General features: G+C 39.3%; 3 protein-coding genes across 3 annotated transcripts; 1 reads left to right on the top strand and 2 right to left on the bottom strand.

Moving 5' to 3' along the window:
• Positions 1-313: 313 nt before the first annotated feature.
• Positions 314-5,294, bottom strand: MBLAC2 (metallo-beta-lactamase domain containing 2). Its single transcript, XM_053457790.1, has 2 exons — positions 4,714-5,294; positions 314-1,163 (listed from the first exon to the last, which is right to left on the bottom strand). The coding sequence occupies exons 1-2, from the start codon at positions 5,162-5,164 to the stop codon at positions 784-786; spliced, it is 831 nt and encodes a 276-aa protein (XP_053313765.1). The 5' UTR covers positions 5,165-5,294; the 3' UTR covers positions 314-783.
• A 3,180-nt stretch (positions 5,295-8,474) lies between these two features.
• On the top strand, positions 8,475-12,658 carry POLR3G (RNA polymerase III subunit G). Its single transcript, XM_053457778.1, has 7 exons — positions 8,475-8,591; positions 9,709-9,838; positions 11,154-11,222; positions 11,300-11,353; positions 11,699-11,763; positions 11,967-12,086; positions 12,485-12,658. Exons 1-7 carry the CDS (start codon positions 8,475-8,477, stop codon positions 12,566-12,568), a joined length of 639 nt encoding a protein of 212 aa, XP_053313753.1. The 3' UTR covers positions 12,569-12,658.
• Positions 12,659-16,441: 3,783 nt separating this feature from the next.
• LYSMD3 (LysM domain containing 3) lies at positions 16,442-19,146 on the bottom strand. Its single transcript, XM_053457766.1, has 2 exons — positions 18,819-19,146; positions 16,442-17,702 (listed from the first exon to the last, which is right to left on the bottom strand). The coding sequence occupies exons 1-2, from the start codon at positions 19,086-19,088 to the stop codon at positions 17,175-17,177; spliced, it is 798 nt and encodes a 265-aa protein (XP_053313741.1). The 5' UTR covers positions 19,089-19,146; the 3' UTR covers positions 16,442-17,174.
• Positions 19,147-22,176: the final 3,030 nt, after the last annotated feature.

The raw sequence follows: 22,176 nt of genomic DNA, 5'->3' as shown, positions 1-22,176 counted from the left end.
AATAGCAAAATATCAAGAAAAGTGGTTGTCTTTCACAATGTTATCAATTTTGTTACATATATCTGTAAGCATGAAGAAACAGAGGATAGGAATCCATATTAAAAAGTCACTTGTTCTACTCAGTAACACACTGAATATGTGCAAATACTAAAGTCAGCAGAAAAGCAGCAATTTATCTCCCACTTCTATGAACTGCAGTTAGGTGAGAAGAGGAGCAGGGCAGGAGCTGTGAACACACACAAACACTATACGCCAGCAGCAGCCACAATCCACGGGCTTTCCGTAACCATCTCTTCTGGATGGAAGTTGTTTTTCAAAACAGCCATAGGTTGGCTGTTGCCAGGCAATGCTATACACATTCATTCAACTTAAAATACTGGAATAAGAAGAAAAAAAAAATGAATGAGGGCAAACTTCATGGGTTCCTTCCTACCTAATGTCCAAGCGCAAAATGTGGGGCATGTCTGAAGGTATCACACATTAAACTATTTATTGATTTGTATAGTGCCATCATAGCACTGTACACTCCTACAAAGTCTTGGTTAAGCCACATCCCCTGTTTGGTCACGACTCAATACTATTGAGTATTTCCTTGGACATTTTACAGTGTAATTAAGCATTAGCCTCAATTACTATGATGTAAGCAAACATGGGAATTTTCATTTAACCCTACGTAGTTTACACACAACTTACATTTACACTTCGTGTTTTGTTTGGTTTAACTGATGTTTGCATAGCATTTTTTTTTTCTTTTGTATGGTTCCAAATGGCGCGACAAATAAGTCACCTCCTAGAATTGGTTACCCGTAAAGCCAGTCCTGCAAATGACCTGACAGCGCAAGTTGATACTTTGTGACACACTCCAGCATTAGCTATATAGTTGGAAGCCAAATGGTGAAGCCTTTCTGCCCCAAAGGTGTTGAAATGGCCCGGGAGCACTTTCTCCACAAGACCCATATCTACCAGTCCTTTGAGACGCTCGCAAGACCTGACATAGTCACTGATGTTGCTGTAAGGAAGCCAGTCAATCACGGAGCCATCGTATACCACATCTCCACTGAAGAGAATCTTTCGGCCTCTGTCATGCAGGCAAATACTGCCCCTTGAGTGACCAGGCATATGCATTACAGTAAGTTGTCTGTCACCAAGGCTGATAATATCACCTGTAAAACAAAAGAAAAAATGTGTTGTCTCCAAATCAATGACATAAACAGGACATCTTGTGCAGACCAAAAAAAAAAAAAAAATGTTGACAAGATTTCTCAAAAATTCTATTTTTTTTTCCACTTGTTGAAATAAATTTACAAGAAAACAAATTAAAAAAAAAAAGCATTAATGCAAGTCTTAAAAAAACCAACTGGGCCCAGAAGCTATGACTTACAAATAAGTCACCTATTGGCTCCTAAGTTCTGACTATGTCATTCGTAAGTATGATGATATATCACGCAGAGCATCAGCTAGTAATTTAGTGACCCTGACATGATAGTAATTAAACTATTTCTTGTTTTCAGGGGTGAAAACCAGTGCCAAAATGATAATCACCATCATACCACTGAATTTATTCTATTAGAAAGCTTTCATGTTAAACACCTTTAAGTATCGTCATTAGTCCAGCTGTTACATGGATAGAATTTGGTGGCAGATATCTAGTCTGCCCACGTTTTGTTTGCTGTAAAAATCGCGAACGATATTTGGTCTTAATGTTAAAGCAAGAATTACCGACTTCGTAATGCTAAAATTCCTACTCAGTTTAAAAGTCATCTTGATGAAATATACTGTTTCCCGTTTGCACCCACTCTGAGAGCACCCCCCTAAGGCTGCCAGGATAAGGGCAGTAGCCACTGGGATGTAAAGAAAAAAAATATTCTGGGTGAAATGCCACTAAGAGCGGTGGTACACAAGTAAACAAACACTGTGTACATTGCTTGCTGCCATTTAACCCCTTAAGAACCAGGCGTGTTTTTAAATTTTTTTTTTATTTTTTTTTTTATTTTTTTTTAACACTTTGGGACCAAGGCTGCAGTGCTCGTGTTCAGCTGTAATTTTCTCCTCACACAGTTCAGGACAAGAAGGGCTTTCTTCAGATACCTTTTTAATAATCATATCATCTAAATTTCCTATATAAAAAATAAAATGATGAAAATAAAAAAAAAAAACCTCACTTTTACTCTCCTTGCGAAGTGCGCATTTTTCAACTTGGAACTTTAACATCTGGTCCTACTGCCCTTATGTCTTAAATGGGCCATCTTTGAAGCCAGTTAATTCAATTTATTTCAAATGGCGGTAGTTTAACCCTTTCCATGCACTAATTTTACCACCACAAGATTTGTGGTAGTAATTTTTTGAAACATTTTTATCACACAAATTGTATTTCAGGTATGAATTAACAGGTCCTGGTATATGTTGCTGTCAAACAACACCCCAATATGTGTTCAGCAACATATATTGATTACAGTGATCCAACCCCTGTATGGGTTTGTCTGTTGTTTGGGGCTAAAAGGCCACATTTAAGATGTGCCCCCCCCCATTTTGGTCAGTCTGTGTCTTTGAACCCGGCCACTCCAATTTACCGCATCAAACCATTCATTTTTTAAATTAGACACCACTTGGGTTTTGAAATGCTTTTATTTTAACTCTTTCCATGTCAAGATTTTTGGCATTTAGCAATTGCTCAAAATAATAAACTTTTTTTTTACTTTATTTTATTGTTTTTGGACTTTTTTCACATTTTGCTGGAACTGGATGGTTCCTCTGATGGTGACATCACTGCAGAATTATTTTGAAGTGTTACTACTTTTTATTTTTTAGCTATTTTTATTTTTTTAAAAAAAATATTTTACTAATCACATTGTGACTAGAAAGCTGGGCTCCATTGACCTGCATGGTTGAATGCAGTACCCGATGATGCCCCGGGAAGGGTCCAGACTTGGCCGTTTATGCCGATCTTCATTTAAGTGAAGAAAGTGATTGTAGATCCCTTTCTAAGCTTGTTTAATGAAACAACGTGCCATTCACGTCGTTGGTCGCTATCTGATCGTTTTTGTGTGGCGTTAAGGGGTTAACCGAACAAGTGGCAGAGGAGGCTCATTCACCAATCTGTTCAATGATTACAGAATGTAGATAACAATCAGCGCAATTATAAAATTTCATACTACAAATTGCTTTCTCACTGCTCCATTTAATTAAGTTTTTTGCTCAGAAACACCAATACCATCTTTTTAATGCATCCTAAAAGTCCTGTACTTGTGCTATTGATTTGGATTCTGATTGCATGAAATAATGTTTACTGTAGTTGTATTTGTAATCATGGCTTACTAATAACCTTTTTATCTGGGAAATCAAAGCTCATATGATGATGTCTTAAAATTTAAGGCACATAAACAGAATATGTTTTACTGATTTATGCACTAAAGGCACCGGGTTGGAAATGTGGTATCTCATTAACGTTGAAAACATTTAGCTGCCAAAAGCTGTAATGTGTAATGTTCTGTGAGATGAACACTAAGTGATCCCATGATGAATCAGCTACAGATGTTTTCACTGTATTGGTTTCCAGGAAACTGTTTTAAGGCATTGATAATGGGTCATAATGTAATATTTAGCACAAAACATGCAAAATGCATACCACTTTCTTTGATGACACTGCTTTAAAGGAAGAGTTGTCTACACTATATATTAGGAATGTATTTTCTCAACGCTTCTTGCAGGAGAAACCTGCCAGAGTTGGTGATTTGTAATGAATAGCGAAGTGAGGGAGCTGTAACCACAGCTCTCCCGTTAGTCGACAGAATGGAGCTGACTGGAAGGCAGTATATAACATACAGGGAGATTATTCTTATTTATTGTTTTATATAACGCTATCCCATTCCGCAGCACGCTGTACCATAAGTAGAAGGGACAAAACAAGTAGTATGACTTACAACAAGTGAGGAGGGCCCTGCTCAAATGATCTTACAATCTAGAGGGAGTTAGGGTGTATTACACAATGTGTTTAGCCAAACGCATCTCCTCCACAGCATTTTTCTAAGAAGGGGCAAATGCATAGGGACAGATTCTGCAGAATTCCCCCAATGCATTTTCAAAACTGAGAAGACGAAAATTTAAAGTGCCCATTTATAGACATATATTATGTAAGGAAGCATGAAGTACTATAACTTTCTGGCCCGAATATACACATATGTCAAACATTTCAAACGCATAACCATACCTGGAAACTTTCTAGATAAGTTGATCCTGAGAATTTTGAAATATTAACCCTTTAATAGCCCATTGTGAAGATTCTATGTAGTGACTCGCCAAACGGCTCTAATACCGGTCCTCATGGAAACCTTGACTTATCATTATTTAAAGATGCACGTAATTGAGTCACCTGCATTCAAGCAGGAATATCTACCATAGCATAGCAATATCAAAAGCACCAATTGGGAGGCTTATGTACGATGGCAGCATTAACCATTTCGGTTAACTGTTCATATGACCGTTTCAGTATTTCTTTGGCAAACTGCTGTATCACCAAAAGGGTTAAAGGCCATAAGCACAGGTAGGTTAATCTGCTGGCCTGGAGCCCTGAGGATGCTGGGCCCTGCGGTAATGGAATGTGCCACATACCACACAGAGTGCCAGCTTTTCTGCCAAGACAGTGGCCAAGTGCAAGACACCCTCTCCCAGCAGCCATTATTACCCATAATGAGCACACAGGGTCACCTCATTTACCATCTTCCAGGACGTGCGTGGGTTTCATCGCCTGCACCTTGAACTGACTGGCACTCCAGCCCGGGGTTGGCGGCTTCACCACCTCACTGTCCGACAGCCAAGTCACCGTCTCGAAGTTATCCCCGCGGGCCAGGGCTTCGGCCTCCAGCCGGTGTACCGCCACCTGCCCGAACTGGTGCAGCCCACCTGCATGATCAAAGTGAACATGGGTCGCCACAGCCATGAGGGGCCGGCGGCCGGATCCTCCTTCCCGGCCGTTTGGAAGCAGTCCTGACGAGCACAGGTACTCCGGCAGACTCCGCAACCCGAGCCCGGTGTCAATCACTAGGTCCTGATGGGAGCCGCGAACCAGCCAGATGTTGGCTCTGTTGCCGGACTCGTAGTAGCGCTCCTGGATCCAGTACACGCCGTCTCCCAGAGCCTTGTGCGCATACCAATCCAGCGCGGCCATGGCGGAGGACGGGCACAGCGGACCGTAAGTCTTCAGGTCCAAAGCGCCTGTTGCAGGGACACTTAGGCGATCAACCCTTCAGGCAGCGCCCACACATCCGTCACCCGAGTGAGTCTTCAGAACCCGTTTCAGCCAATAGCAGAACGGGAAGAGGCGCGTCACTGTCCTATTCACCAATCAGAAAGGCGTAACTGTACCAAGGCGCTTGTTTTCCCACCCTCCTTGCGTGTGAGTGTAAACAAGCATGCGTTGCAATGCGTTGGTGTACGGTGTGCTGCGGCGTGGAAGGACCGTGTGCTGGTTGAGAGTCACTAGGAGTCATCCTGCATACCGCCACACAGGCCCACGGCAGGATGTGTGTTTATACCATGGCGAGGGGATAGGGCTTATGTGACTGTGGCCTGTTGATAGCTGTTAATAGAAAAGAATAAAACTATAAGAAGCAAAATAATGCGGTTTATATAAACAATTTCATTTATAAACCCCATTTCCTGCGGTTTATATACACGCTGAACAGGGTGCGCTCATAGCAAAGGGACATCAGGGGAAAGATGGACAGGGAGATAACTGGCATAAAGTACAAAAACATCAGTGATATTCCAGGTGGCACAGAATTCCTGTGACTGTGATCCCCAAGTAAAGCATGGATTCCCTGTCTTCACAGCACTAACAATCTCATTGTGAAAGGCGGGTCTCATATCCCTGAGACCAGTGGAGGCTCCTCCATAGGAGCGTATGCACACGTGAACCCCCAAGCGCTGTGCGAACGGGGAGGTGCTCCCAGATGTCAACAAACTCACCGCCCAGCCCGGAGTCTCCACACCCTCCCCAGTGACTGTCAGCAATCCTAAAGTCACTCAGAGGATTGGCCCCGCCCATTTATGCTTCCTAGTCCATCCCTGCAGTCACACTGATGATTGGCCCTGCCCTTTTCCTTATAGCGTCCACACTGCTCAGCAACTCATCTAACAGTAAGTATAAAATTAATATTTGGGCTGCTGAAAGTTAGGGGAGGTGGGGGTTAATTTAGGGGCAGTTATGGTTGATGGGGTCTTTAGGGTTAATTTAGGGACAGTTATGGTTGATGGGGTCTTTAGAGTTAATTTAGGGGCAATTACAGTTGATAGGGTTAATTTAGGGAAATGTATTTTAACCTGAACATTACGTCGTAAATGTACATTTCATTTTCAAAATTTATATATTGTGAAGCTCCATTGGAATTACCCACCAGCCGCCACTGCCTGAGACCCCACCTAAAGAAGAATGCATATTAAAGTACTCTCTGAAATAAGCACTTACCTGACACAGAAGAGGTCGCCCTCCTTCTCCATGATCTCACTAATCTTCCCACTGAAGGGACCGGACAGACCCTCCTTGGTCTCTACTTTTCTATTCAAACGGTAACGGTGTACCGGCGCTCTCACTGAGCGACATTACATTGTCTGCGGGAACCAGCGCTCTTTGCTCCCAGACAGCAAAAAAAACCTCCACATTCTAATACGGTCACTCACACTCTTTGGTGGACATAGTACATCAGTGGGTTAAAATGGTATTCTTCAATAAAGTCTTAATTAAATTCAACCTGGCATTTAATTCTATATCACTAAAGTACAAATTATTTAACGTAATGCAAAACCCGCTGCTTTGTTGTCACCAGGGAGCGGTCCCTGACTTTTAGCAGTTGCCATGGTATTTACAAGTATCTCAGGCTGATCTGTCCTCCTACCCACCATGCAATTAGATTGTTGCTAAGTTCCCTGCTCCAGTATCACACATCATGTATGGTGGCTCTGCTAGCTTTTTGTTCCCTTGGCTTAGTTTGGGTAGATTGTGTCTGCCCAAATGCAGTGCATCAAACTGAAATAGTCCTGCTAACATTGGATTGTGGTTCTGAAGGTATCCACCAACAGAGCCAAATGTAGGGATTCGACGGCTGTATTCCAGTATAATAATAAAACCAGTGCTTTTATTTGTCCTTGAGGTTTGCCTTGAGAACCACTACCATGGAGAAGTCCAAAATGACATAAGTGGTCACTGAGCGAAGAAAGACAGTAGGTGTCTCTCCAGCTATTGTAGACTCGCCACCCACTCTGTGCTCACCTTACCAGACACATTCTTTTTTAAGGCTGCTGCCTGGGCATCATGGGACATGTAGTTCAACTGAAGGGCCTTATATCAATCTAGTGCTAGATTTAGAAGACATGACATTCTAATGTTTTCAGTATATTATTATAACATAGCTCCTTGTTAATGGTATTCAGCTCTTATCTCATCAAATGCTTAACGCAGACATAAAGTAACAGCATAGCACTGAATATCATGAAAATGTGCCCTGAAAGCATGCATATGTCATTTATATTGTATCATTTTCTTTTAAGTGGGACTTAGTTATACATTTTAAAAATTAAATAATAAGAAGAGAATCTATAAAGGGGCCCCAAAAAATGCCTGGGTTGTTTGAACTTTAGTAAATGTGTCATGATAATGGGGCAATTGCTTTACACACCTGACATAATTTCAACCTCTCCATTAGTGATGTCATGAGAACTCATTTGGAACTTGCTATAGCAGGACTATCTTCTTCAAGCGGGAACTTTACGAAACTGCAGGTATGAAACTACAATTGGAATTGTTATTAATGACATGAACTATTTCTTTTATCAACTACAGCCTTTACTGTAGTGGAATTCATATGTGAGAAATGTTTATGGGGGTCTAATGAGAAGAGCTGCTAAATGGCAGAATTGGCATATATATATATATATATATATATATATATATATATATATATATATTTATATATATACTATTTTTATGTTGTGCATATATATCGGCAAGAATGAAAAATAGTATTTTTGAGATTTTTTTGTAATACCGGCATGTTTAACCTTTTAACAGCAGAGGGGCATATAATTAGTAATTTTATATTTGAATTAAAGCCAGAGTTTCCAGATAGTAGTGCTCTGTATCTGTATGGCTATATGTTTCAGGCAATATAGGAAATTAGTGTTTTTGTTAATTGTCAGAATATCCGGCTTCACGTGACAACTAATGCTGTTGCAACTGTGAAAAATGTTAGTATAAAGGTAAACGCTATGCATGTTTATAAACACACGGTGACATACGTTTGTGATGTTGATTTACTTGCAAATGCCCATTAAGCCTTAATTTGTATTTTATTTTAACAATATTAAAGCCTTTCAAAGCCCTACATAGTGAACGGGTATGCAGAGCTTCTAGGCCTTCAGTGATCTCAGCCATGCGTTTCACTTTGACGTCACTTTTAAGCTGGCTCCTGTTTGCTTCAGAGATGGCTGGAAGGGGCAGGGGAAGAGGAGCATCTTTCACGTTTGACCTTCAAGCAATCGGTTTCTCAAAAGGAGAATCTTTGCCCGAAACTCAGCTACAACCTTTACCCATATTTCCGGTAAGAAATTCTTGGCTTGACTGAAATCAGGGGAATTTCTTTTTTGAAGAAGTGGTTCTTGCAGTATATAGATACTTACATTTCTTCTCTATGGGCCATGCCCACCATATATTTGCCCTGGGCAGGTGTCAGACGCCACCACCAGGAGCTCCCATATGTCTGTAAGCACATCCGTAGTAGGAATCTAAACTGAGATACGTCTGCATGCAAATGTGCTTCGTTGTGTGACCCCTTTGATTTTTTTTATTTTTTTTTTGCCCATGGGGGCACCAGTTACAGACTGGGACAATCCAATTGAATATGTTAACACACAACCATATATATATATATATATATATATATATATATATATATATATATATATATATATATATATATATATATATATGTGTATACACACACTCAGGGGAGGGCAGACAATGGGCAGTTGCCCCATGGGCTGCTCTGATTTGAAGATTTTGGCTGCTAGCTGATTGCTTGCAATTCTGTATTGAGCAGCTGTCAACAGTGACAGCATCAGCAGCCTGGATGGGATTTTCTCTTTTAGATGATTGTGTTGAATATGAGCGGATGGAAAAAATTGAGCCTACTGTCTGCCAAATGTGTTCAGGCTATTGTATTAATAGACACTTTGGCTCTGTTTCCATTTCAAGCTCTAATTTGCAAAGACTCACCCTCGCACATGCATAGATGCATATGTACATTTATACATGATAGTACACCCCACACACGTTTGTTTTGTCCGTACACGGCACTCACGCAGATTTTACTTGGTAATCCACAATACTCACTAAGTGTAACAGAAGCTGACTGCAGACAAGATGCCATTAAGTGTAGTACGAGTGTGTACCGTATGCAGTATCTATGACATCATCTCACAGGCAGTGCAGAACAATCTGCATTACTTCTTTGGCCTGGGACTTGTGTTCTACAAATGAGGCTGTCTGAGATGCTGGAAGATCCTGCAGACCTGTAGTTCAATCAGTTGAAATGGTTGCTGTAGTGATTTTACCTCTTTTAACCCCTTCAATATGTTGTCATGTATTTGCTAATTGACTGAGCAGCTTGCTAAATGAGGTGTCATCTACATCGTATACCTATGTGTTTGTATTTTCAGTCTGTAGAGTTTAAACCTGCACCGCTAAGAGAAGGAGATGATATAGATTATGTACTGGAATTAAAACAAGATTTGCGTGCAACCATGAAAAAAATGCCTTATTTCATTGACGACAAATCTGCTAAACCAAGTATGTACTTAAGTCTTGTAGATGTAAATCATTTTGTTAAAGGTGCTGTTCCACCAAAGCATTACGTTAACATGAAAGATACCGCCAGGGTCTGGTACTGGCTTATCTGGATCATGGAAACCCCCCCCCCATAAGGCTTCAGCCCTGGGGGCCGCTTCCATGTGGCTGGCTCACAGGGTCACATAACGTAAGGTCACGTAACAAAAGCAGTTCAGACAGGTGTGTGTGTGTGTGTGTGTGTGTGTGTGTGTGTGTAATACAATGGATCCTGTTGAATGCATATGTAGAATAGACTACAAGCTCATATACCCTGAGTGCATACATTTAAGAAAAATATATACAAGGTAATAGGGGTATGACGATGGTGGGTTATAATAATTTAAACTGAAAATATAAATGTTTAAAAGTCTAGGACTCCACAAATATTTTCCACACAATAATGGCCCTATGATAGGGCTAGTGTTGTTTTTTCCCAGTGCTGATTTTTGTTCCTGGTCCAGCCAACCCTGTAACTAACATCTGTCTCTTCAAAAGGAATAACTAGGGCATTTCATGCTTTTTTCTGCCATACCATCCAGGATCACTAAGTGAAGACAGCATTGAAAGTAGGAAGTTGTAATGCTAGTCAGGGCCACCTTTAGGCAGGGGGGACTCTGAATTTAGGAGGCCACCTTTAGGCAGGGGGGACTCTGAATTTAGGAGGCCCTACAGTGCTGTTGCTTGGCGCTCAAGCTCTTGGTCTTTTCTGATACCATATCCTAGCACTCTGCTTCTCAAACCTGCAGAGTCCATGGGGGCATGAGGGAGAGCAGAAGCCACACTTGCCTCTTCCTAATGACCATAAAGGAGCCATGCACAAATTCCCTTTGACCTGCGCACCACAAACCCTAAAGATCTTGCTTCAAGTGGACTCTAAGGCATTGGTTTAGGAGACTTGCATATCCACTTCTGGTGCTAGACGGCTTACTTTATGTTCCATTTGTAAAGCTATTCCATTGACTATGTGAGAGAAGAGAGCCAGCTAGTAAAATGTAATGAAGTAGCAATATGGCAGCTTATTACTGATTACCGTAAATTACTTAAGTAGAAACTAATATTTTGCGTCTTCGTTATATTTTTACTATTACATATACTAAGTAGGAAAGTGCAGTTACATGTACATGTATGAAAAGATGGCCAGCCTCGAGTTCGGCCCCAGTGGAGGCAGCCCGGGAATTGTTTTGTTTTTTTTTTTTTTTTTTTTTGCATGGTCCAGGGTTTAAAGTATTTTAAAGGCAGTTATACACCATCTACTTTTCTTTTCTCTATGTTTTAGGAGTTGAAAAATACCGAACAAAATATGAAATTGAAGCTGCAGCTAAATTGGTTATGGAATGGACACCGGGTAATTACAAGTGTTTCTGCGTGAATGAAATAACACATGTTTTACAAATTCATAACATAAATGCTCTGCATTTACAGATTGGCGATTACTTCCAAGGGAAATGAAGGCTGTGAAGAAGACTGTGAAAAAACGTAACTAGAATTTGTATGCCACAAGCTGGTATTCTACGCTTCTATGTGTTTACGTTGCTGATGTGACATAAACTAGAAAGGACATAATTTTTTAAGGTTCTAAGTAAATAGAAGCAACCTTCAATTGAAAAACAGTTGTACTGGATTCAGTGGTGTTCCGATGGGAATGCCTTTGTGACGCGTGGTCTTTGGCATAAGACGTCCCTTCAAGTAGTGCTACAAAATACTAAAATAATGCGATACAGCTACAGTCTAAAAGTATTGGCAATTTAAACAAATAAACATATGACTTTCATTCTTCATTTCTCACCTTTTTTTTTACATTTTTTTTTTTTTTTTTTACAGGAGTAAAAAAAAGTAAAGTGACCAAACCCAGCAGCAGCAGTGATGATGTCCTGAAAAAAATAGAAGTAAGACTAGCTTTTTTGCTAAGTCCCAGCTGGAAAAAGCTGTTCCTTCAAGGGTCTAAGGGATGATGAGTGTTGTAAAAGTCTGCAGTAGTTTTTTTTATCTTTCTCGTGGCAAAACACAAGTGGCATTATATGATATGCAGCATGTAAATACAACCATTCCAACTTGACAATGATCATTTATTCTTTTACATTAACGCTAGGAGTTGGAGAAAAAGGGTGATGAAAAATCAGATGAGGAAAATGAGGAGAAAAAGAAAGAGGGGGAAGAAGATGAGGAAGAGGTTGAGCAAGAAATAGAAGATGAAGAGGAGCACGAGGAGGTGAGTTCCACGGCATCTTATTATTAATGTTTATTGGGAATTATATATTAATGGTAAGATTATTGGTTTTTAATGTGAAAGTTCGTGCCACAATTAGTAATTGTGTTGAGTTACACGCTTGCCATTCTTGACCTCGGTATATGGCCTGATGGCAGGAGAACCTAACATGTTAAATATACCGGTATATGTATGTATGTGTGTGTGTGTGTGTATATAAATATATTATATATATATTACACATACTATCAGCAATGGTGAAATTAGACTATAAAATTAGCAGTCCCGGGAAATATGCACAAAATATAGGTTCTGAATCAAGTTGTTATATATTTTTTTAAGTGTTTTATTCATGTTTATTTGAAATGCATCCTTGGGATGGCTGTGTTTCTGTATTGTAGGAGAATGATTATATTGCCTCCTATTTCGAAGACGGAGATGACTTTGCTGCTAGTGATGACAATATGGATGAAGCCACCTATTAAATTTATATTCCAGTTTTGTTTGCAGTAACATTTCTTTAGACGTGTCAATGTATAATTTCAGATACAGACTTGATTACTTTGTGTGCAATCTCTAATATATATTGCATCAATGTAAATTAAAAACCCAAGTGAATATATTTGTGTGTGTACTTTAATTTTCAATAAAAAAGGGACATCAGTTCTACTGACTTGATAACTGTTCTGTTCCTTGTATAAACTACATGCAGAGCAGTACACTGCTATGTCTTCGGTATTCTGAAATAGTTGTGAAATATGATTTCACAATAATACTGATCAACGGGGTTGGACAATTGTCAGCTTGTATCTGCGTTTCTGTAGATAGGTAAGGATGGAGAGTCATTGGGATAAAAGTTGTAACGTAATAGTTATGAGTAAGTGCTTAATGTTGGCAATTAGTAAGTACTGTTTATAACCCATATTTGAGACCAAAACAAGAATGCGCTTGCATCTGCAAGGGAATAAAAAATTTTAAAAAAGAAAAAATAAATGCCAGTGCTCAATAACAGACATACATTAAAAACGATTATGTATTTTGGCTATAAATTTAATATATAGTATTGAAGAGGTTAACACTTGTGTTTTTAGTCCCATAAGGGTTGTGGGGAGCAAATATCAATCAATTCTCCGATAGATGATGATTTAATAAAAAAAAAATCAACAGCACAGACATGGAAATCAAATGTGCTTGTCGGTCAGTGGCTGTCAGATACAACGGCTGATGATAGGATCACTCCTATTGGTCAGAAATGATCTAATCATTATGACAGCCCCTGGATGACCGCCCCCCGCCCCCACCATCAGTGAAAGTCAGCGAGAGAGGAGTCATCCAGGTTACAAGGTGGAGAGAAAAAAAAAAAACATGAATGCATTTTATTTTTACACTTTTATCACAATTTTTTAAAACAATTTTTATGTAAAAAAAAAATGCAATGTGGTTAATGCATTTCCAATCAAATGAATAAGTCACTGATCAGTCTCGCCAATCATCAACCAGCGATCAAATCTGGAGGGTGCCTATTATACACACATATGATATTATGGAGGATCATCCATATGTGTTTCTCCAAAACAAGGGTCTTGGTTGGCCTCTAAATAATTTTACATAAAATTAGAAAATAAGTAGACCCTGCTTAGTGAATAGAAATGTTGGTGAAATTAAATAGTCACCTTGAGTGACTTTTGGATTGCATCACATGTCTTGCAGTGTCATTCATATACAGTACGGGTAAAACCTAGTACTGGGCTCTAGGAAAAAAGAGACTTCTAAAATAAAACTGGTACATTGGCTGTCTTTATGTTAATAGGACCCTTATTTGCTTGGGCTCCCCCACACTCCCGAACAGCCTGGACCAGGCTTGCTGGTGGTGGGTGACTAGTGTGCCACTTGTCCAACCACACAATACTTCGGTGATTGCCTAGCAAATGAAAGGTGCAGGTCTGGCGAGTAACCTGAAAGGAATGTGCACGTACCGATCTTCTCAAGTGTGGTTCCAGACTCAAGGGGCTACTGCTTTGGGCCCAGGGCCGGCCCAATACATTGTGCTATCTGGGTCCATTTATACTATACTGCTCACACGCACATAAATTGTATTTTTAAATAAAAGTAAAAACGTAGCCCTCTTGAAGTCAAGCAAATTAATTAAAATTTATATTTAAAAAAAATCTGATCTCCCTCTCCCATATCTTTCACTTTATCTCCTTATTTTCTTGCTATCACTTCCCTTTCTCCCATCATTTACCTTTCTACTGTGTGAGTTGGTCTGTTTTAGCATTAGAGATTCTTAATCTCCCCAACCGACTCTGCTTTTCCAGCTGGGGCCAGTCCAGTCTACCTCCGGAGACACCTGACAAGGTGGTGGAGAGAATAAATTGCGGTGGCGGCGGCCACAAAATTGGGCCCCCCAGCTATGACTGAGCCCCGGGCAGTTTTCCTTCTTGCCCCATCTTAAAGATGGTCCTGATTTGCAAGAGTGTTTAAAATGTATTATTTGTAGCAATGAACATAGCAAGGGATTTCTTAACCAGCAATATAACATTTCTGAATAATGTTCCCATTTATGAAATGCTAAATATCAATAATCATACGGTTAGCATAACTTGCACTGGTCCTGGAAGTTTAATTATAGCGCTGGTTATCCGTCGATCAAGCACATTACACAACATACTTGTACAGGGCTGGTATAATTTTCCATTTGCTGTATCTGCAAAATAATATTTTTAACCCTTTGGTGGCCGGCCAAGCCAACTTTTGCTATAGTATATTCTTTGCAAAACCAAATAAAGTACATATTTTATCCTACACATAGCATTTTTATCAGGAAACTGCAATTAAAATAAGCACCACTTGGTGGCAAAAGGCATACAGGAAATAAAGTGGACCAGGAATTTAGAGCACAGTGTGGGAGCAGGTCTGGCCATGGTTAATACGTCACTGAATGTTCAACTAACACCTGATCCCACACTTGCCTCAACAGTCATCAAATGAACAAAAACAAAGCAACTATTTAACCCCTTCAATCCCCTATAGACGTCCTGGGACATCCAAAAAACGCCTATTAAGAAACCCCTTTGGACGTCCCGGTACGTCCAGCCTTTCTTGCAGTGTCAGGGACACGTCCGATCACGCGATCAGGCAGTTTCAAATTTCAAGGGCATTCCCTTCTGGGTTGCGTCACTGCTGACGTAACCCGGAAGGTCACAGGCACATGAGGCACAGACGCTGCGATCTCTGTGCAGGTCTGCGAGGACCTGCATAGAGATCACAGTGTGATCGGTGCAGGGGGATCGCGGGGAGGGGAGTGAGAAACCATGTCTCTTACTCCCCCTCCCGTCTTGAAACAGAAAAGCAGAAAAAAAAGTTTATTCATTTAAAAAATAGTAAAAAAATGATTAAAATAATAATATAAATAATACTAAAAAAAAAATAATAATGTGAGCTGTGATGTCATTGTGACATCACTGGCATGTTCAGGAGGTCCCTAAGAGGACCTCTAACCATTTTTGTGTAAAAAAAAAAATATATAAAAAATACAATAAAAATATAATAAAAAAATAATAATTAAAAAACCTTACATCCCATTGCCCTAGCAAAACATCTAGCCAGTATAACCCTCCTGCCCCCGTTCACAACCCCCAAACGCGTTAAGCCATAGTCGTAAAAATTATACAAAAAATGTACACCTAATAGTATGCTCCCTGGTGCTGGGAAAGTATGGAAAATCTATATAAATTAGGTATTTCTGAAATCAGGACACCTGAGTTGATAAACTTGGAGGGGATTTTCCATCACTTACCTAATTTTGTGAGGATTCAGAGGGAAGATGTAAAAAGAAAAACAGTTTTTTTTTCTAATTTTCTCTAGTTTTTACTAAAGTTCTCATTCTAAATTTTCAGCTAATCATCCAACTATGGTATCAAAAGAAATCTCTATCTCTCCTTAAAAAAAACAATATATAGTTTATATGGGTACACTATTCACAGGAAAAGAGAATAATCTCTGAACCGACATAGCGCAAAAATTGCAAAATTGCTCTGGGCTTTGAGGTACCAAAACCCCTGGGATTGAAGGGGTTAATGGGGAGGAAAGAGCACATGAATCCCTAAAATAAGTGTAAAATAGCTGGTTAGGGTATTCAGACACGTATATAATTCTTATTTTAATCTGTAAACGCAATCACGTGAAATTGGACAAGTAATGTGGGTTCAGGCCTTGCTGAGCCCAGTTTAGCACAAGGGCTTTATCTAGTAATGAACTGGCTAAGCAGCTACCACTTATCTTTTTTTTTCTTCAGTCTTTGAAAGGACCCTCCATATTCTACTATTCAGCTTGTTTGGGCAGGGTTATTCTTGCCATTTGTTTTTTGTAAGCACAAGTTGTTATGTTATGCACTACTTGTCATATTCTGTTCAATATCATAGCACTCTATATACAAAATCAATAAGTAATATGTGGACAAGCCTGCCTCATCCACCTAAATTAATAAGGTCTTAAGAAAGCGACAAGAACAACAAAAATACAATTAAAGCTCTGATAGTACTTAACTACTAAAACACTGCAGAGTGGAGACCTTTTACCCTTATTAGTTAACATACAAATACATTTTAATTTAAAAGGTCTTGCAACTTTGTAAGCGAATACATTTCACAATGTGCATAAGAACAAAGTCAATTTAATTTTATACTGCATTATATAAGGCTGTAAAATCTATCAATACTCCTTGTGCAAGAATACAATGCCCTTTTATTTTTATTGAGGAAGAAAAACATTCAAGGTCAGGGCTGTGCGGGTAGAGTCCTATTGTCTGCCTTTCATCTCAGGTACCATCCACAGGTTGATTGAAGAGGGGTTACTGGAACCATGAGCCTTTGAATCCAAAATAGGACCCCCCAAGGTAAAGGTGAGCTGCAGTGGTGTAGTTCACAAATATATCATTTTATAAATATTATGACTGTTAAAGCCAACAATGATTGAGGTCTGTCCCAGCCCCCCCACCAATAAGTAGGCTGCATCCATTGGGCAATATGCCATACCAGTGGTATAAGAGGATACCTAGGTTCACTAAAACACTTTAATATTCATAGAATCCTATGAAGGCCCTGCGATGTGCGATGAGTTAGTAGCTGGGAAGTGACTTGTATTAGGTTTTACCAGAACCTCATAATAAAGGAAATAAAATACTGGAGTGATGATTCCTACAATTACCATTACTACAACTGCTGTCCACCAACCCAACCCCCAGTCTGCACCAAAGTAAGGGTCCTTTTGCTTGACAGGTTTATGTTCCAGCTCAAAGTTTAGTTCTTCGGTTAAGGCAGAGACTACTTCATGAAGGTTTTCCTTTGTGGTGTCTGTACACTTTACAATCTTTTCGATATCTCTATCTACTTCTTGTAGGAAACTGTCAGCCGTCTCAGAGGAGAGTGTTGAAATAGACTGGTTGCTTTCTTGGTCTTCCAGAGATGGCTGAAAAGATACAGTTCTTGAGGCCTTTCCCTTTGGTGAGAAATAAGATTCTGCCAATACACTAAATCTTTTCACAGGAATTTTTATAGATCGGAGTGCAAAGAAGTCCTGCTCATTAATGAAATTGTTGGCCCTCTTAAGATCGGCAACCTAAAAAAAAAACAAAAAAAAAACAAATACACAATTTTAGCTTGGTGCCTCAAGATGTCCATCTGATGGCCCCATGCAGGAGAACTTATAGCAACCCATACATACTAATATTTTATTTAAGGCAAGTAATATTTAGAAATTAGAAAACAAACTTTGATTTATTGACATGCTTATATGCAAGGTTTTGTGAACATATGATTGGTGTCACCTCTCCAATAAAAGACATTCTAAGCAAAATTGCGAGTGTTTGTGAAAAACGCCCAATTTAATTTATATTTCTTGCCACAAACGTTAGTAGAGGTTCAAGGGAAAACAGCTGCGTGAAAAGAGGTAAAATGGTGACTATGTTAGAACTCCTAGGTTTTTAGCACTTTTTGAGCAGGGCAAAAACAAGAATGGATCAACATATGTGACATATAAAGACAAATGTAATTAATAAACATGGAATAATGCCATGGGACATTAACTACTCCAAAGCATTAATATTTGAGACTAAAATACATAATTTATACAGGTAAAGCACATGTATAAACCAAGATGTTTGGATTCTAAATACCACAAACCTCAACCTCCAAAATATAAACTTACGTATCATGTCAAATAGGTCATTTAGTCACAAAATCTACAGGGAGCTCTCTTATAAAAACTATGAACTTGCCCATTTGTCTAATGACCAACTTAGAAAGCATGATCATTAATCATATTCATCATGTTCCGCATCACAAAATGCAACATTTGCTTTGACAACTTTCCCGTGTGTCTGTGTGCACTGTTGACAAATCTTTGTTATACTTTACAATTTGCCCCTTGAATAGGAATAGGAGCAGTCACCTGTGCTATAGAATATTTAAAGGGAACCAACTTTGTTTTAAAGGTATTAAAGGTTTCTCTCTTCACCAGAAACTTTAGGGACAGGAAGAAGCTTTTTCCTAGCACAGGGGACCTTACAACAGAAATAACTAATACATAATAATCAATGCTGGAATAAAGTGTAGAAGCTGTAAATTGTTACAAAAAGCATAAAACTTCATCAGCCCTTCAATTAAATTACTAAGAGCTATATTTATTCATTGACAATCAACCCATGGCATGGTACTCGTTTTCAGTACAACTTACAGTGCAGCAGTATTGAAGAGCTATAGAATTTAAGGTGTCTCCTTCGCTTATATCCTTGCTTATCAATATGATATCATCAAGACGCTCTTTCGAGGTGCTTCTACGGTTTTTCTCTCTGCCCCGTGGTCTAAGTTCGTATTCATCTACATCTTCTTCCACAGTGTCGTTTTCAGAGCTAGCTGTGTCTGCAAAGTAGTAGCTATGACCAGCTGCTGTCGACGAAACGTTTGCTGGTTTCAGGTAACTTCGTGCTGGAATCCTCCCAGTCATCTTAAGAAAGGTTTTCTATAGACATTAAATAGGTATTTTAACAATGTGCTTGAATCAGGTAGGTAGCATTGTAAGAGAGGTAGAAAGAGATAATTATTCATATATACATATAGTTTGCATAACACATAACATTGCCTAAATTTTAATTAATATTTACCATAATACACAAGCCCTAGATTACCTTTATTTAGATTTTGTATCATTTTTAAAGTGATGGAAATCACCACGCAAACCAGAGGGCTTATACATGTATAACACATCATGCTTTTGATGGCGTTAGGTAGCAGATTCCCATTGGAAATATGTCTTTACACATTAATTTAGTCTCTCAGCCTGCCACTGACTACAGGCGATAGATGGTTTGAGTTCACCATGACAAATCGTGCGTGCTTACAGGTGTTCCTCTAAATAAATAAATGTATGTATGTATGTATATGTATCCGTCTTTGGACTTCTGTGGCTTTTCTTCCTCCCTCCACCTTACTCATTGTCTAGGACTTGTTAGACAGCGTCTCATCTGTCATGTATATAAACAGGATTGTCTAACAAGGTGTTCCATGCTTGGCCATAGAGAGGAAAACACATTTACAACTGTGTTTTTTGGAACTTTACAGAGTGAAAAAACTGCACCTATGTTCTAAATCAAACCTACAAAAACAGGGACAGTCATCAGGTAGCACCCCGGCAGTTATGAAACTACTACTGACACGATGCCGAGGTCTCCTATGTATGAGCACCCTAATTACGCTGATGGCTGTCTGGCTACAACAGGATCATCACTGGAGTTGTAATTCCACAACAGTCTGAAAGCTTCCTGGTGGGTTTCCTCAAACAATCATAGTTACTGGAAAATACATCAGGAAACCGCTAGTTTGTGTAAATACATTTAATCAACCTGAATATTGTTTATTGCATAAACAAATAAGAATACTTCCCCCTCCAGCTTACTTTAAAATGAACATCCGTATCCTTTTCCTTGAACGCCAGGATCAGAATACGGCTGTAGACTTCTACCCCTGGACTTTTCAAAATGTATCGTATAGCTTAAACTTACCCAGCACTACGTTTCAGAATCTGCGGTCTTTGGCTTTCATCTAAAAGGAAGGAAAATATATTACATTCAGTCATTTTCAGATGACAGGTCTGCCCGGCACAGACTAAAGCGATGTTTACAATGGAGACAAAATGGCTAATGAATAAATGTTGCATGCACCCACAAAGCGCAATTCATTCTGATACATGGTTAGTGATGTAATATTATGGGAGGAACACATTACTATGACATAAAATGTAAACAACATCTGACAGAAACACAGTAGTCTGGCAGTTTGTTTTCCTGTTAAAAGCTGCTCTGAGAATTGGGACATAAATGCAGAGTTTACAAGTTTAAATAATGCAACAAAAATGTGCCAGGCAATAGGAACTGGGTTCCAAACCTTAGCCATTCTCTTATTGCCCTGAGCAGGAGGGAAGCCAGTTTACTGACAGCAGCCAGCTGTGGGAATGCAGACTGGGGAGAACTGGGCATGCTGGAAAATAAAAAATTACACAAAAATAACACACATGTCCCAGAAGGCAGGTTTAATAAAACATAACATGGGCTAGGCTTGTTCATCATATATGTGCAGACACAGTTCATGGATAGAGCGATAGGACACTTTAGAACTCTCTGTAACTCATTAATGTCTACACTAAAGCCCATGAGTCTGCGGATAGTGAAGCCGAACCGCCTGCTCTCTCCCATCTCTATTCCGTCCTGTGGAGCTTGTCACATACTCACCTTCTGCACTTTTTCTTCCCCCCTCAACAGCCCATCTCGGCCACCGTCCCTGCAGATGCCAGGTGCACGCTCACGTAAAACGCGCGCTCAACTCAAGCCACGTCCACACGACGCCGAAGATTCACCATCGGCTTCCGCGATGACGTCGTCACGTAAACACGGCGCGTTACTGTAGTTTGCTGACGGAATATTCGATTATTCCAACACTGTTGATATTTTCGTTTCTGTGAAACGTGAATAATTGGCACAGTTTCATTTCTCTTCCATTTATTTAGATGTCTCAAGGAACAATATTCTGTTACGTCAAGTACCAATTATCATAGTACTGTGACCATAAGACTTTTAACGCTAGAGTAACGTTTCTAATGCCCATACAGTGTAGAGGGCTGTGTAAACACTATATAAATAAATAATGAGCATTCTAACGATATTTACGTATCCCACGTCCAGGAGCCTTTCTTATGTGAGCAGGAAGTGACCTCTGAAAACCTGTAAAAGGAATATTTGAGTATCCTATCCTTTGTATATTCCTTAGTATACATTCATCTTTATGCAAAGCTGTGTGATTTTCTGTTACTTAAAGGAAAGTGCATCTGAGCATGCACACATGATCTAGTTAGTACACCTGGTACTCTTGCACAAGACGGCGCAGTGGCCAACTAGGGAGCAAATGCCTTGGGGTGACTAGTTTCCAAAAATATATATTTTGATGGGGTTAAATTGAATTGGCCAGTTACAAACATGTCCCAAAAAGGACATTGGGACAGGATTACCAGATTTGAAAGAAAATGGTTTTGAAATAGCAAAACACAACTATTACTTATTGCCCTATAACTTGCAAAAAAACCCTAAAAATATTGAGTATTTCTAAGCTCAGGATAAATAGTAGAATCTATTCAGACGGTTTTTTTCATTAGCTTTTGTAGATTTTTCAAATAAAAGCGAAAAAAGTGCTTTTTTAATTTTTCACCATATTTTATATTTTTTTGCGGAAATTAGATGATATGATCAACAAAATGTAATCTTTAGAAATCGCTTCTTCTGAAAAAAAATGTATAATTTGTGTGGGTACAGTAAACAAGAGAGAAGCACCGCCAAAAAATGTTAAGACAGCCTCGATCACGAAGGGTACAAAAAAATGTAGCCCTCACTCTCCTACCTAAATAGATAACGTCTTCCTTCAGAAGGCTGCTAGCATACTGGAACTGAGTGCCTCCAAACACTTTCCAATCTAATTCATCCTGTCAATCGTGCCTGGTTAAATAAGTTTGCCTGTTTTTATTTTGGAGCGTTTACATAGAACACACA

This window comes from Spea bombifrons, chromosome 1 (assembly GCF_027358695.1).
Source record: "Spea bombifrons isolate aSpeBom1 chromosome 1, aSpeBom1.2.pri, whole genome shotgun sequence".
NCBI classification, from domain to species: Eukaryota; Metazoa; Chordata; class Amphibia; order Anura; family Pelobatidae; genus Spea; species Spea bombifrons.
The sequence above is the reverse complement of the archived record's forward strand: the minus strand, read 5'-3'. Positions and strand labels throughout refer to the sequence as shown.